This window comes from Geotrypetes seraphini, chromosome 13, assembly GCF_902459505.1.
Source record: "Geotrypetes seraphini chromosome 13, aGeoSer1.1, whole genome shotgun sequence".
NCBI classification, from domain to species: domain Eukaryota; kingdom Metazoa; phylum Chordata; class Amphibia; order Gymnophiona; family Dermophiidae; genus Geotrypetes; species Geotrypetes seraphini.
The window spans coordinates 20506767-20521996 of NC_047096.1; the positions used below are offsets into that span (position 1 = coordinate 20506767).

General features: G+C 43.9%; 1 protein-coding gene across 2 annotated transcripts in view; it reads right to left on the reverse strand.

The window, feature by feature from the left end:
• The window catches only part of LOC117347674 (apoptosis-associated speck-like protein containing a CARD), a 53661-nt gene that overhangs the window by 20128 nt on the left and 18303 nt on the right, over positions 1–15230 (reverse strand). For both annotated transcript variants that reach the window (XR_004536816.1, XM_033918893.1), the window contains exons 2-10: positions 13934–14225; positions 11671–11733; positions 11018–11038; positions 9666–9686; positions 7088–7108; positions 5099–5119; positions 4264–4284; positions 3041–3061; positions 1258–1278 (exon numbers count right to left, since the gene is read on the reverse strand). Coding sequence is in view for 1 of the 2 variants with exons in the window: in XM_033918893.1 (XP_033774784.1) it covers positions 1258–1278; positions 3041–3061; positions 4264–4284; positions 5099–5119; positions 7088–7108; positions 9666–9686; positions 11018–11038; positions 11671–11733; positions 13934–14210 (487 nt within the window). In the remaining variant the exon portion in view is untranslated. The remainder of the gene's footprint in view (positions 1–1257; positions 1279–3040; positions 3062–4263; positions 4285–5098; positions 5120–7087; positions 7109–9665; positions 9687–11017; positions 11039–11670; positions 11734–13933; positions 14226–15230) is intronic.

Sequence of the window (15230 nt, forward strand, 5' to 3'; positions counted from 1 at the left end):
TTCAAAGCCACAAATTGCCTCCTGCACTGGGGTAAAACCAGGCCTGAACTGGCTTATTCCCTATAATGTAGAGTCATCCGAAGTGATGCGGCAGAGGTAAGGCCCTGAAGGGCTTGCCGTGAACAGCCTGTTTACAGCGCTGCCACCGCTGCCTCGGGTAAGGAATGGGGGGTTGGTGAGTCAGGACTGCTGCCACTGCGCTGACGCTTCCCTAGTCAGCGGTTCCTTCCTGCTCGGCGGCTTCCTCTACGGAGTCGGCACCATGGTGTTTGCCACTTCAAACTCCGTGCCTTCGCATGCAGTATAAGCAGCCAGAAAATGCCATAGGCTCCTTCTACTGCGCATGCGGGGCCACGGAGCTATGGATCACGCAGGTAGGAGTGCGCAGGTGCGCTTAGGGTTTTATTATTGGTGATGTTCAGCACCAGGTACTGAATATCTCTGCCAGGACTTATCTGGATACCAGTTATATTCAAAACAATCCAAAAGGAAAGAAAACCCCCACGAACAGAGAAGGCAAACCAAAGGAGGAGTAGGGAAGGGACTGAACACATCAACCTAAGGAACAAATGCAATTTTATTATAAACAAATATAGCATTTTTGATGCTGTGTGCAGATTTCCATGGCGGCTTTGGTGGTTTAAATGCCCCTTTTGATCCTGTTTTACCAGCCTTTAAGCCTTGTCATCTAAAGAGTTTTTCACTGAGCGCCACCTACTGGGCCGACCCCCTGAGGAAGGCTTTTCTACAGAAGCTGAAACACGGACCGTGTTGGGTCCATTAAATCCACAAGACTTGGACCTTTTTTTTTTTTTTTTTTTATAAGGCTTGGTTTTACATATATGATTTGATTTGATGCTATTTTTGCTTATAATAAAATTGCATTTGTTCCTTAGGTTGATGTGCTCAGTCCTTTCCCCACTCCTTCTTTGGTTTACCTTGTCTGCTCAGGGGGGGTTTCTTTCCTTTGGTTTACCAGTTATATTCAACCGGTTCCCAGCCTTTATGCTGTCCTGATTTTATCCCAACAGTAAGCCAGTTAATGGACTGAATACTGCAGCTAACAAGGCAACTTCTGGCTCTGCCCCAAGACGATCTTGACAATTCCCAGATAGCGTTGAGGTGGTCTGCCCAGATCATGGGTAAGTTCTGCTGAAAATCCAGATATGACCTGATCAGCAGGACTTAATTGGATAGGAGATACCTTGTTGCTTTTAAGACTAGGTTTCATAAAATTATTCCTGAGAGATCCCTTACCTCGTTCTTCCCTCACTGTTGCTGTAAAAAGAAACAAAAAGATTACTTGTGTCTCTGGAAAAATTAATAGCAAAAGCTCCAAAATTGTCTAGGACAAAGTTTGACCAACCTATGGCCCAAGGGCCAGAACTTGGCCCTCCAAGCGCTTTTTTTTCTGGCCCTCGGAAGCCTGGCAATTTTTGTGCCTACAGCAAGATTCCTGATTTCCTGCTGCAATTCGCTCCCTGTAAGCTTGACCCATGCATTGCGGGAAGTTTGGGTTAGTCTTGCAGTTTCAAGTCTTAAAACCACACAAGTTTGCAGAGATCTGATTCAGGGTGAGAAAACAGGAATCCCACTGTATCTTCTGCAGCTGAAGCCAGGTGAGGGGAAAGAGACTGGGTGAAGGCTGGGGGGGGGGGGGGGCAGCTAAATGAGAGACAGAGAAAGAGACTGGGTGAAGGCCGAAGGTAGATATGAAAGAGAGAAAGAGAGAGATTGAGTGAAGGGTGGGAAGTGGGTACTTGAGTGGAGTAGAACGGGTACAAGTGAATCGATTTTTCACTCCATCAAAAATTACAAAGCATAGAGGACACTCGATGAAATTGCAGGGAAATACTTTTAAAACCAACAGGAGGAAAGATTTTTTCACTCAGAGGATGGTTAAGCTCTGGAACGTGTTGCCAGAGGTTGTGGTATAAGCAGATAGTGTAGCTGGTTTTAAGAAAGGTTTGGACAAATTCCTGGAGGAAAAGTCCATAGTCTGTTATTAAGACATGGGAAAAGCCTCTGCTTGCCCTGGATCGGTAGCTACTTTGTGGGTTTTCGCCAGGTACTAGTGACCTAGTTTGGCCACCGTGAGAACGGGCTACTGGGCTCGATAGACCATTGGTCTGACCCAGTAAGGCTATTCTTATGTTCTAAGAGCCTGGGTGATGGCTGAGAGGGAGAAGCCACAGTGAGGTGTGGGAATGAGACAACATTTTTTCTAGCTGTGACTTATACTGCTGTGTCAAGGGATATGGGAGGAAAGGGAAAATAGGATATGGGAGGGAAACCCCCCCCCCAAAAAAAAACTTTGTTTATTGCAACTTGAATGAGGACACAATCCCAAAAACAACCAGCACATCAAGGGCATCAAATAGAAACAAACAGTACAGACTACAAGTAATACAGCAACATCATCAACTCTCGTCAGAGATCGCTTCATTCAAGTTAAACACATTTTTTTTGGTTCCTACCCATCCCCCCTCAAACCTAGACCTTCCTTTACCCAGCCCCCTATTCAGTCAGATAGTCAGAGGATAGTGAATTTGCCGGTGAGACCCAGGAAGAAAGTGGAGACCGAAGGACATGGGATAGGAGGAGGGAGGGTGGGAGGGGGATATTTCTTTTGTATGGTTCTATTCCCTTATGAAATATTGGTTGGGTGGGTTTTTTTTATGTTGTATGGATTTTGACTGATTATAAATGCATATATGATTAATATTATTTGTATAGGTGACTGTATTGCATTTTTGTTAGCTTTAGAAACTCAATAAAGATTATAAAAAAAAAAAAAAGTCACAGCATTATATAAAGGATACGGGAAGAGGATTACAGACAGGCTTGAGAAAGGTTAAATAAAATCAGAGAAAGCAAGGAAGTAGGATTTTCTAATAAACTGGAAAGTGTGTCAAGTGTCAACTACTCTGTAGGCCAGGGTATTGCAAACTAGTCTGCTTCCTGAGATTGACGCTGGAGAGGAGAGGCGCTGGTACCGGCTGATTGCCTACAGGATGTGCCTCTAGCTGATATTACGTACCTCGCTGTTCCCTCACCAGAGCTGAGGAGAGAAACAAACATTATGTTATTCCAGCATGGACCAAAAATTAGGAGATGTGCATTCAATTTTGAGGGGTCGGCAGGGGTCAATGTGTCTGAAAGTAGCCATTGCTTGTTGACATCTGCTGGATAGCCACCACACGTACACTGGTCTTTGGAGGGAGCTAAGATCTGCTCGTCTCAAACACAGCATTGCTATTTGAAGGGCTAGATGAGACAGGAAGGGGCAAAGGGCATAAAATTAGGGGAAAAGCCAGAAGGGTCCTGGTGCTCAAATATAAGAGAACTATTGGGCACACTACCACTTTTTTTTTTTTTTTTTTTTTGCCTTCCCTCTCCTCCTCCCCCAAAAGAAACCATGAACTAAATGTTGGCTGGACCCCCTCAGAGGGATCATTGCCCCTTCCTGACACTATCTCAGAAAGTGAGCTGTGCAAACCTCAGTTCCTGCTGCCTCCATAGAAAGGTGGGATGAGGGGGGGGGGGGTGGGAGAGGAGAAGAGAAGAGAACAGAGGAGAGGAAAGGAAGAGAGAGTATCAACAGCAGTCAAACTCTCTTCCTTGGGAAAATCACTGATATACCATAATATTTCACCAAAGCAATTACATTACAACTGTGGTATAACCCTTACCTGCATTACCCACTTAATACTATTTAAGGATATCTTGTGGCATACTGCAGTGAGGAACGGGTGTCATTAAGTCCTATTAAGCACATCACTTTTGCCCCCAGAACCATTTACAAATCTACACCATGGACATCTGGAAAGAGGCAGTGTTGCATGCTGTCAGGGAGGAGACTAAGCTTTAACTGACACTGGGGATGCTGCAGAGGGAAGGCCCAGCCGCTGCACAATGGCGATCCTTTGTGGGACCAGACTCAGGTGCATGCCTACAGATTTCTGGAGGCCACATCAGTCTGCATTCCCTGGATGATGACTATGACGAATGGACTACATAAGATGGGAATAAGCCCCTAGACTAGTTCAAAATAAGGATTCAAAGCATTTATAGCCCTAGCAGAGGCCACTTCATTGGAACTAGAAGTCCCAAGAAGCTGAAGAAAATGACAGGCTAAGCCTAGGAGTAAAATGTCCCAAACATTCAGTATATGAGCACATTCAGAGGGTTGCTTTTGGAGATTTGCTGGAATTTTCCATAAAATAATGGAGCTCTCTAAGGATAGTACTGAGAATCACGTACCTCTTTCCTCCCTCAGATGCACTGTGAAAGCAGATAAAGAGAGAGAGTTACAAAGCAGACAAGGACGGACAGACTAGACTAGGGCCAGCCCCAGGCCATCCAGTACCAGGTGAGGCAACACTGGCTAACTAGTAGGTGGATCATTGCATTCTAGGACAGCAGTCTTGTTTTTATGGTTAGAAGGTCAGTCCTGCTCTTGTCTCATTGCATCATGGAATTCACAATCCTCTTAACCAGGGATCTGATGGTTTCCCTCTGATGTCACTTCCTGGCCCCATGACCCAGAAGTGATTCAGAGGAGAACCAGGTCAGCGCAACAGACAGGATAAGTTGGCCACACTGGCAAAAATCTACAGGGGGTATGGGATGGGGGGGAGGGATGGCACGAGTGTGGCAGGGTGGAGCGGTACTGGTGCCCCATTGAGATGGCACCCAGGGCAGTTATCGCCCCCCCCCCCCCCCCTTTACTACACCACTGGGAACAAGATTAACAAAAGAGAGTCCATGTCATCTAGGATAGGATGATCCAGTACTGGTCCGACTCCATTACATGCAGAGATGTAGCTCATCAGGTAAGATTCTGCCTCTCTTTCACATGACTATTTTGGACCAGACTAAATAGGACTCTGCTCCCTGCAATGCTTCTTAGTAGTCTCACAGCTGTATGCTCAGTCAGTAGTGAGTAGGTCTCTCAGAGCTCCAGCAGATGCTGGGTGTCTGAAGATGTCCCACACACAGGGTGTAGCAGGACTTTTATTTTCTAAATCATAGAGCATTGCCTTCTTTTACTTTAAAATTCATCTTGATCCAGACTCTGAAAAAAAAATGTAGATACCTCGCTCCTCTCTTAGCTGCACTGCGGAGAGAATTAAAAAAAAAAAAAAAAAAAAGAGAGATGAATGAGCTTCTTTCCACTTTATAATAATACAGTAATAAGACAATCAACCAGCAAGCTAGATCCTCCAGAATACCAGCTTGTCTGTTGCTTAGATTTATCACCAACTCTTTTCTTTTGGTCATATTCCCAGGTCTTCCTCCATTGTTGTCTTTTATTATGTTTTTTTTTTGGGGGGGGGGGGAAGGGAGGAGTTTAAAATAAATATTTATTGTTCCCTTCTTCTCCCCCTCTCCCTCCAAAAAAAATCCACGCACATTTCCTAGACAATATTGGTGAAGGAAGGACCTCTCACACTCCATCCAATCAAAAGCCTTAAAGGGTGTTAAGAATCGAACAATAAATTCTGGGGGATATAGAAAATATACCGTATATACTTGAATGTAAGCCAAGATTTTGGGGCCAAAAAATAGGCCAAAAATGGGGGTCTTGGTATATATTCAGGTCAGCGCCCCCCCCCCCCCCTTTCCCAGAGGCCTGCCATAAGAACTGGTGGACCAGGATCCTACCCTCCTCCTGTCCCAGCCAACAGTTAAAACTTTAACCTCCCTCACCTCCCTGGCATACCTTTAAAATTCCTGGTAGTCCAGCGGTGAACCAGAGTAGGAGTGGTCTTCCCATGCTCCTGCCCTATGCAGAGCTGTTAGTGATTGGGCCTGGCAGGGAGGGAGGGGGGACGACAGGGTGCAGAGCCTGGCAGACAGGGAGGGAGGCTGGGTGCAGAGCCTGGCAGGGCACTTGAATATTAACCCCCCAGTTTATTTTTGAGTCAACCTTTTTCCTCCGTTTTGGGGGGGAAAAGGTTACCTCAGTTTATATTCGGGTTGGCTTATATTCAAGTATATATAGTATATGTCTCCCAGATATCTAAAAATAACCTTTGTCTCTCAAGTAGCATCAATGAGTGAAAATGATTATGCCAACCTCAATACAAAGGAGGTACATCACTAACCCATACCCTGAAAATGGATGCCGCCTTTTGAATAAACAAACAAGCACCTCTCCCTTAAATTCTCAAGGATTCATATTTATCCAACAGCCCAAAATGGGTAGGCTTAAAAAGAAGGAGCTTTTGGAAACTGTAAGCATTACTAGTTTTTCAGGAGTAAACTAAGGGCTCCTTTTACGAAGCCGCGTTAGCAGTTTAACGCACGTAAAAGCGCGCTATACTGCCAGCTGCGCTAGACGCTAATGCCAGCATTGAGCTGCCATTAGTTCTAGCTGCGTAGCGCGGGTTTAGTGCGCGCTAAAAAGCTGCGTGCTCTAAAACCGCTAACGCGGCTTCGTAAAAGGAGCCCTAAGCCTCAGAGCAAAGAATGAGTTTCTGTTTCTCCTGTGCAAGAATAGAGGACACGAGGGATGCAAAAGAAACAGACCCCAGATGGACTGCTCAAAAAAAAAAAAAATCTCTTTATTAAAACAATCATCTGACATGGTCTATATTTCATCCATATGGGCTGCTTCAGGGTTATAGTACTAAAAATGGGAAGGCTAAAGGATTTGTGTTCCAAGCTAACACTGGGTTTTATTGAATTGGGGGGAAAGCTTCATTCCGCAGGTCGGTGAAGTAAATGCACCAATTCTCATAGGAATTGAATGAGTGTTGAAGCATTTACCTTGCCGGCCCATGGTAAGAAGCTCTTCGTATATATTTATTTATGGTTTTTAAAAATTCTGTTCACTCTCCAGATGCCAGATTTATTTTGCGTGCATTGCTTGTCTGAGTTTCTTGTCTGTGATGGTAGCAAGATCTGAATCCAGGCTTGTTTTCAATTGTTTCTGAAATCTAAAGGGCATGACTGATCCTGTGCACCCTCGTACACTAACTACTGGAAAAATAGGGATGTAAATTAACGTTCCAAAACTATGTACAAACTCTAAGAAGAACTGACGAATGTTGTCAAGCTTCAATTCAACGTGAAAACATACCTTGTTGCTCCCGGAGCTCCACTGCAAATAGAAAGAGGGTGGGAGGAAAGGAGAAAGTGTGTCATATGATGCCGGAACAGTTCATGGTTTTGATACAAGATGCATTCTTCAAACAAAAAGGGCAATTAATTGCAGCTTTCTAGAATTGTCTACTTTTAGGAATAGGTGACTTTCGGAGATCCAGATTCCAATACTGCTGGTTCAGAGGCGATATTTTCATTAATGAAGAAATACTGAAATTATGGGGTTAAAAGCAAAACCTGACTCTCGTTATGCTGAATTATGATAAAATTTCAATTCTGGTTCTATTTCAGAGCTGTAACATTGTAACTATAACTGTTTATTGCTTTTTGTCGATTGTGTGTCTTACAAATTGTTTTGCTTATTGTGTAGTTTGTTTTCAACCTTGGAAAAAGACAGGCTATAAGTGGAAATAAATCTAAATCAACATATAAATCAAAAATGATAGGAGCCATATGAAAATACACATTCTAATTCTAGACTTTCCAGAAATTTGGTCTTATTCATGTAATATATTTCCTAGTTCAAAAAAAAAAAAAATGAAGAGAGTGCGGAAGCAATCTTGCTGATTTTGAGTGTCTATTTTATTTTAAAAAGTAGACATCTATTGCCTTTAGTCACCTTTTTAATTTCTCATAAAGGCATCCTATTATAAAATTGCTCCTTATGTAGGGTATCACCCCTATGGATCTAGCTGGTTATCCTTGTAATCTTGGGCAGTCACTTATCCTTCCATTGTCTTGGATATAAACTGATTGTACGCCCTCTGGAGATTTAAAAAAAATATATATCATACTATACCTGAATTTAATTCATCTTGACAACTGAAAAGGGCATGAGCTAAGTCCAAATCCACAATTAGCTGACTACATCCCTTCTGAAGGTTGCTCTCCAAGATCTCAGGAAAATCTGAATCCAGAAGAAATGCCCAACTGCAAGCTGCACAATAGCCACAGGAGGGCACTAGACCTCCACCAAAGTTTGCATGAGGCTCAGGAAAATTGGGTCAAAGCAAATGATTGGGGATGCTCAAGGTTTTGTGAAACCTGTAACATAGTAACATAGTCTGCCCAGGAAGTGACATCAGAGGAAGAGACGACACTGACGTGGGCAGCAAGTTAGTGATGCTGCTCACGCCAGGAACAGGTATGGAAAAAGGTGCACATGGCAGGAGGAGTGGGGGGTGGAGAAGAGGGCAAGGGAGAGGCACCACAGCCCTGGGCACCACTCGCCCTCGCTACGCCAATGCCGAGGTGCCATCAAAACCTACTCCAGCCCATCCTTGCCTTAAACAGGGCAAGACTGTAGCAGTCTACCCGGCATAGGCTTCACTTTCCCACTGCTGAAGCTGCCATTTAAGCAATGCTCCTGCACATCATAAACGAAGTTATAATTGTTGATCTTTCAAGTTATGTTTCAATACTATTCTCTTTCTATTTAGAGATCCTTTATGTCTGTAAACTTTTAATATTTATTTATTTATTCAATTTTCTATAAGGGAGCTTAGAATGATTTACATGAATTTATTCAGGTACTCAAGCATTTTTCCCTGTCTGTCCTGGTGGGCTCACAATCTATCTAATGTACCTGGGGCAATGGGGGGATTAAGTGACTTGCCCAGGGTAACGAGGAGCAGCGTGGGTTTTGAACCCACAACCCCAGGGTAGCTTTAACCAAAGAGAAAAAAATTCTATGGAAGCAGCTGCCTCTTCATAATCCTCATTTCTTGTCCTCTAATACAGTGGCTCCCAACCCTGTCCTGGAGGACCACCAGGCCAATTGGGTTTTCAGGCTAGCCCTAATGAATATGCACGGAGCAGATTTGCATGCCTCTCACTTCCACTATATGCAAATCTCTCTCATGCATATTCATTAGGGCTAGCCTGAAAACCCGATTGGCCTGGTGGTCCTCCAGGACAGGGTTGGGAACCACTGCTCTAATACATCATACCTGTCACCCTTCCCCCTCCTATCATTCTAACTCTGTATCCTCTACACCAGTGTATCGCAAACTGTGTGCCATGGCACATCAAATTGTCTCCTCAGATTTCAGGTGTGCCGTGACACACTGTCAAGGAGGAAAGTCATCCACGCCGGCTGACTGCCCACAGGACGTGCCTTTTGTGGCAAGAGGCACATCCTGTAGGAAGTCAGCCAGCACGGATGACTCTCTTCCTGGCCGGCGTCTCCCCGCACTTCATGGATCCCTCCACTGAAGTGGGTCGCAGCCAGATGGGCCTCCGCGCACTTCCAGGTGCCTTCCGGCCAGGGCATTGGATTTAGTGTGCCACCGGCCGGAAAGTTTGCGAGACACTGCTCTACACCTACAGTAATAACCACAACCCTGTCCCTTCTTGACACTCCTTACTCCTTGCCCTCTACTTGTATAGGAATTCTGTTTCACTTTCCTAATCACAGCAAACTTTTTAGATTCTAGTTTCCACCCACTCCCACTCATTCTTCTCACCCTTTTCCTAACAGATTTCAATTATTTTTCCACGGTGAAACTAAAAACAGTTTTGTTTCATTCTACCATACAGAGAGATGCTATTATTACCTTCTTGTTCCCTCTTCTGAACTGCAGGAGGAATACAAGAAAAAAAAAAGAATCACCAATTGCAAGTTTTGTGGGTATCAGAATGAGTCTCTGACATGTCAGAATCATCAGTTACAAGACGTTTCAGTTTATGAATATCAGAATGATTCTCTTACATTTCCTTTTCTTTCAAATAATGGAAAAGTACAAAAGGCTTAAAAGATTTACAAGGTACCTAAAAGAGAGAACAAAAACATCCTCCAAACACATAGTACACAGACTCGCAAGCAGATTAGAGAGTTGTGTGGGGACAGAAATCCAATCCATCCACCAATGGAATCCAACCCGTCCCTGTCCGTTACCACCGGAATCAAATCTGCCTCTGACCATCCCCAGACAATCTTACAAACTTGATCTTCCTGCCAGCAATTTCAGTTAGGCTTTTCTTGGTCACCCCCAGGGGTCAACCCTCTGTAGCAACGTCCTGTTGCCGCATGGGAGGGACATGCAGGGGGAGGCCTTTAAAGCTGGTCACAGCGTGCATGACTGAATCATTGCCAGAAAGAGGATCAGATTTGCAAGACCATCAGGTGGGTAGGCAGGCAGGAAGGGGAGAGAGATGGTGGATTCAGGGAGGGAAGGAGGGACGGCCAGAATGAGCAATGCCAGAACTGTGGGTGGTAGGGAGGAAGGAGCAGGATAAAGATGCTCAACATTTGATGGTAAAAAATTAAAAAGACTGTATGGGCTGGTAGACAGGGACAGAGTCTTCAGACTGTGGGGAACCACAAGTACAAGGGGGCACTCGGAGAAATTGAAAGGGGACAGGTTTAGAACAAACACTAGGAAGTTCTTTTTTACCCAGAGGGTGGTGGACACATGGAACGCGCTTCTGAAGGTTGTGAGAGGCCAGATCACACTACAGGGGTTCAAGGAAGGTTTAGATAGGTTCCTAAAGGATAAGGGGATTGAGGGATACAGATAGAAGTAGAGGTAGGTTATAGGAATAGTCAGGGACCACTTCACAGGTCATAGGCCTGATGGACTGCCGCGGGAGCGGACCGCTGGGTGCGATGGACCTCTGATCTGACCCAGTGGAGGCAACTTCTTATGTTCTTATGGCCAAGAGGTCTCCAAGGGCCTTGCACTGAAGAACACAGAACTAGAGGGAGGCTCCAGGGACTGGTTTTAGTATCATTATCTTACAGCACAGGAGAACTGTGTGTCATTTACCAAAGGATGTGACAAAGAGTTGTAGTTTGTCCAACATTCGTCACCATAAAGAGATGCAAAAACAGTGATGAGAGAAAAGGAGAATATAGGGAGCTGCTGGAGAGAGCTATGGAGGGATGACATTAATAACATATAATTACCTTCTAATTCTTTCTGCTGCACTGTGAAGAAAAAAAGGAGAATCACATTAATTTCCACTATACAGTAGGTCAGATTCACATGTTCAGCATTCAGGGGCAGATTTAAGACTACATTATCCATACGCAGAGACTGCGAGGGAGGAGAGATGGAGGGCATTAGGGTTAGACATTAATAGGGAGGGGGGAATGAAATGAGTATGGCACTGGGAGGGAATTCCCAGATACTGGGCCCTTTCAGAATTTGATCTCCTAAGCTCTTGCCTATTTTATCTGATACTATCATCATTGATATAAAAAAAAAATAAATAAAAAAGTTTCACTCTGCATCCAACTCTAAGCACATTTATGGAGCTAGGGGAAGATCCTTAAAACTTTAACGAGGTCACTGAACCAGTTCCAGCTGGTTTAGCATTCGTATATTTCAGCAGCGGATTGTCAAAAGAGCTTACTGTGGTCTTTTACGAGCTTCTTACCAGTCTCCGACTACTTTGAGTGTGTAACCAAAGAACGGCAGTGCACTACGTCCCATTCTCTTTCCCTTTAAGGAGAACATGAGGCCATTGAAAGAGACCCAGGCAATAATATCAGCTCTACCCGACGTTTAAATGGCTGAATCAGAAAGGTAACTTATATCATGTTTTATTAACACTGACCTGAAACAAAATCCAGTGATGGTTCTGTTCCAGTTGAAGACTTCATGTGTCGACTTGCTTTTACTAAAGTAATGCCAAAACACTCAGATTAGTATTTTATTGTAGTGTCAACTGTAGAGGAATGAAAGCTACATAAAATGAAAATAAAAATAAAGAAAATGAAATGAAAGCTTCATAAAATGTCATATGCTCTTTGTTAATTGTTCACATCTATCAAGGTTAACCCTTCCTGGGCCAATTTGATTCCCAAAGAAGTGAATTTCTCTTTCACAGGATTCTATGAGTCCAGTGATGTCACAACTAACTTATGACATTGGCTGTAGACCGAACACAGTCTGAGCAAATTAGTAGATGAAAAGATTTCACCTACTAGACCCAAGGACCACTAGATTACACAGAGACTGCTATCAGCAAAAGAGTTGGTGGCATTCCAGAAAGCAGAAAGGCACTTGAAATGTAACTAGTACTAATATTTGTTTCTGGTTTTCCTCATATTTTTCAAGCAAGTGTAAGGAGTGGCCTAGGAAATGCCATGGCCTGGTACAGAATGGACAGAAGAGGCAAAGGGGAGCATTCCCGTGTTTTGTGCATAATACATAATCAATTTGAGCAGTCTAGTTGAAGCTTATAAGACGCTCAACCCCTAAGATCTCCTGCTAGACTCCTGTTAGATCAATTTACTCTCCTGTTCCCTACTCTAGCAAAAAAATTCTAAAAGTGGGGAAGGGAGGATGCTTCCCCTTATCAGTTTAGGAGGCATTTTAAGTCTCTCCTTCCTTAGATACAGTTGCCTTGCAGTGCACCAAAACACGTAAAATGCAGCACTCTCAGCCAACCCACCCCCAATCAGGAAACAAACACACAAACCCACCCTTCAGTAAATTAAAAACTAATAAGTCATGCTCAACTTTCTCATGAAAAGCCAAGAACTTCTCTGAATACCACTCAAAGGGAAAGGCTAATGAGTTAGCATGGAGAGATGTTGCACAGTGCAGTGTGCACTGATCATTCCTTATAAAATTATGGGCGTAATATACAGTATACCCAGGGATGGACACCAAAGGCCAGATTCCATAAATGGCGCCTAGGTTAGCACCCTGATTGGGGACACCTAGCTGAGGACATGGAATGAAGCTAAGGGGGGACAAGTTCAGAACTAATATCAGGAAGTTCTGCTTCACTCAGAGAGTGGTTGACACCTGGAATGCTCTCCCAGAGGAGGTTATTGTGGAATCGACCGTCCTAGGATTCAAAAGCAAACTAAATGCACATCTCCTTACGAGAGGCATAGAAGGATATGGGTGACTAAAAATTACGCCAGGTGTACACCTGGCAGGGCCTCCACATGTGCGGATCGCTGGACTAGATGGACCAAAGGTCTGATCCGGAGATGGCGCTTCTTACGTTCTTATGTCTGCACAGAACTCAAAATTGATGAATGAGCTTAACCGTAACCCAGTCAGTACTACTTAGCAGGATGGGATCCTCTCTAACCCGGCTAATTGGCGCTGGAAATTGGGCTCAATATTTTTTATGTTTAGACGATGCAGCCAGGATTGTATTACACAGAAGATAAATCACAAGCTAAAGGCATTCCCTTCCCCAAAAGCTTAAAATCAGGGCCGCTTAACAACTGGACAAGGTAAGTCACTGATTCAGGGAACAGGTGATAAAAACTGCTAAAATTCCCAGCCTCTGATGTCACTGCCAATCCCTCACCTGGTCTAGAGGTTAAGCCTTCTCTTCCCCCAATCCTTGCAAGTCCAGCAGCTATCCTTTCATCTTCCACTGAGGTCCTGTACACTTTTATCTTGGTTGCCAGCAGCAGCAGGAGTATGAACAACAGGTGGCTTTCGGCCCACCTTGGCATCTTCCCTCTGCCATAGCCCGCTCACAGGAAATTGCATCAGAGGAAGTAGGATGTGGGAGAAGGAAGATGCAGGGGTGGACCGAAAGCCACCTGCTGTTTCATACTGCTGCTGCCAGCAACCACGAAAGCGTACAGGAACACACTGGAAGAGGGAAGGAGAGATAGAGACTAGACTGGGAGAGGAGGGGGCGAAGAAGCTGGATCAAGCATGCAAGGGAGAGATGCAGAACCTGTGTATGTGTGTGTGTGGGGGGGGGAGTACAAAGAAGCAATATGTGGGAGTGGAGATAGTGAAGCAAGTTGGCTTAGGGCACCATAATTACTTGAGCTGGCCTTGCTTAAATTCCATTTATAATGTATTATTGTAAAGACAGAAGATAGCCACTTGTTTACCTTTCTCTGCATCTTTTTTGAGAGTATGAGCCACTCCTCGGACATTAATTTTTTCAAGAACCTCAATGGCTACTTCCAGAGCATAGTCTGCTCCATATTGTTTTAGCATCTGCTGTCCCACCTCCATGGGCTCCGCCTGCTGTAACGTCGCAGTTGGGATGTTAGCATAGCCACCTCTCAGTTCCACGTTGCGCAGCTTTATCTTAAATTTCTTCAGCTCTGCTGGGTTGAGGTTCTCCAAGGCTTTGGTGAGTATGTCCAAGAACTGTCCATCCATTTTCTTTCTTCAGTTCTGGTGAAAGAGAGCACAGCGTGTATATTGGCCCGAACAAAGTCATATCTCCAACTCAAATGCAACAAAGGGAAAAGAGAAGGTGCCTCTATTTATTTATTTATGTTTTCTCTCTCATTCTCCCTAAAGAGCTCAGTTTGGGTTATAGGTTAACATACATAATATACAGTTAACAGGTTACAATTTGCCATGGTTTTGTGATGCAAGTTTTATCCTAATTCAACACATACTAGGAATCTAATACCAATATACATTGTATAGAGTTACAGGTTACAGTTTGCCTTAAGGAATTTGCAAGGTTGTAAAGGATGACTTGGAAACATTAAGGGGGAAATTTTCAGCCAGGGCAATCTACTTACCCGATTAGCTCAATTTAACAATTGTCTTCCTTGAAGGACAATTTATGTCTTCCTTGAAGGACAATTTATGTCTTCCTTGAAGGACAATTTATGTCTTCCTTGAAGGACAATTTATGTCTTCCTTGAAGGACAATTTATGTCTTCCTTGAAGGACAATTTATGTCTTCCTTGAATGACAATTTATGTCTTCCTTGAAGGACAATTTATGTGCCTAATAACCAGGGCTAAGGAACTGAAGCTGTGAAGTTGAAATCAGAAGCAATTCTGGGTGGATTTGGAGTTGATAAAAATGTATTGACTCCAACTTTAGTTTCAAAAAATTTTTTTTTTACCCCATTATAATGGTAAATTTATCTTTTTATACTTATTATTGGTTGTTAGACACATCAAAGGGGAATATTTTATGATATGTAGAGACCAAAAATTAATGTATCTCTATAGCTGGACCATTTCTGTGGAATGCGATTTTGAAGAAATATGGTGCAGCAGAGAAAGCCCTACACACTGGCAAGGAAAGAGCTGAAGAAATAGCCAGGGACCTGGTATAGCCTGGCATCGAGGGGCTTAGGCTTGATGACCAGAGATGGAACCGGTGAAGGAGAATCCAGGAGAGTCCTCGGTGTGTGCATTGGCGAGAAGACGACTG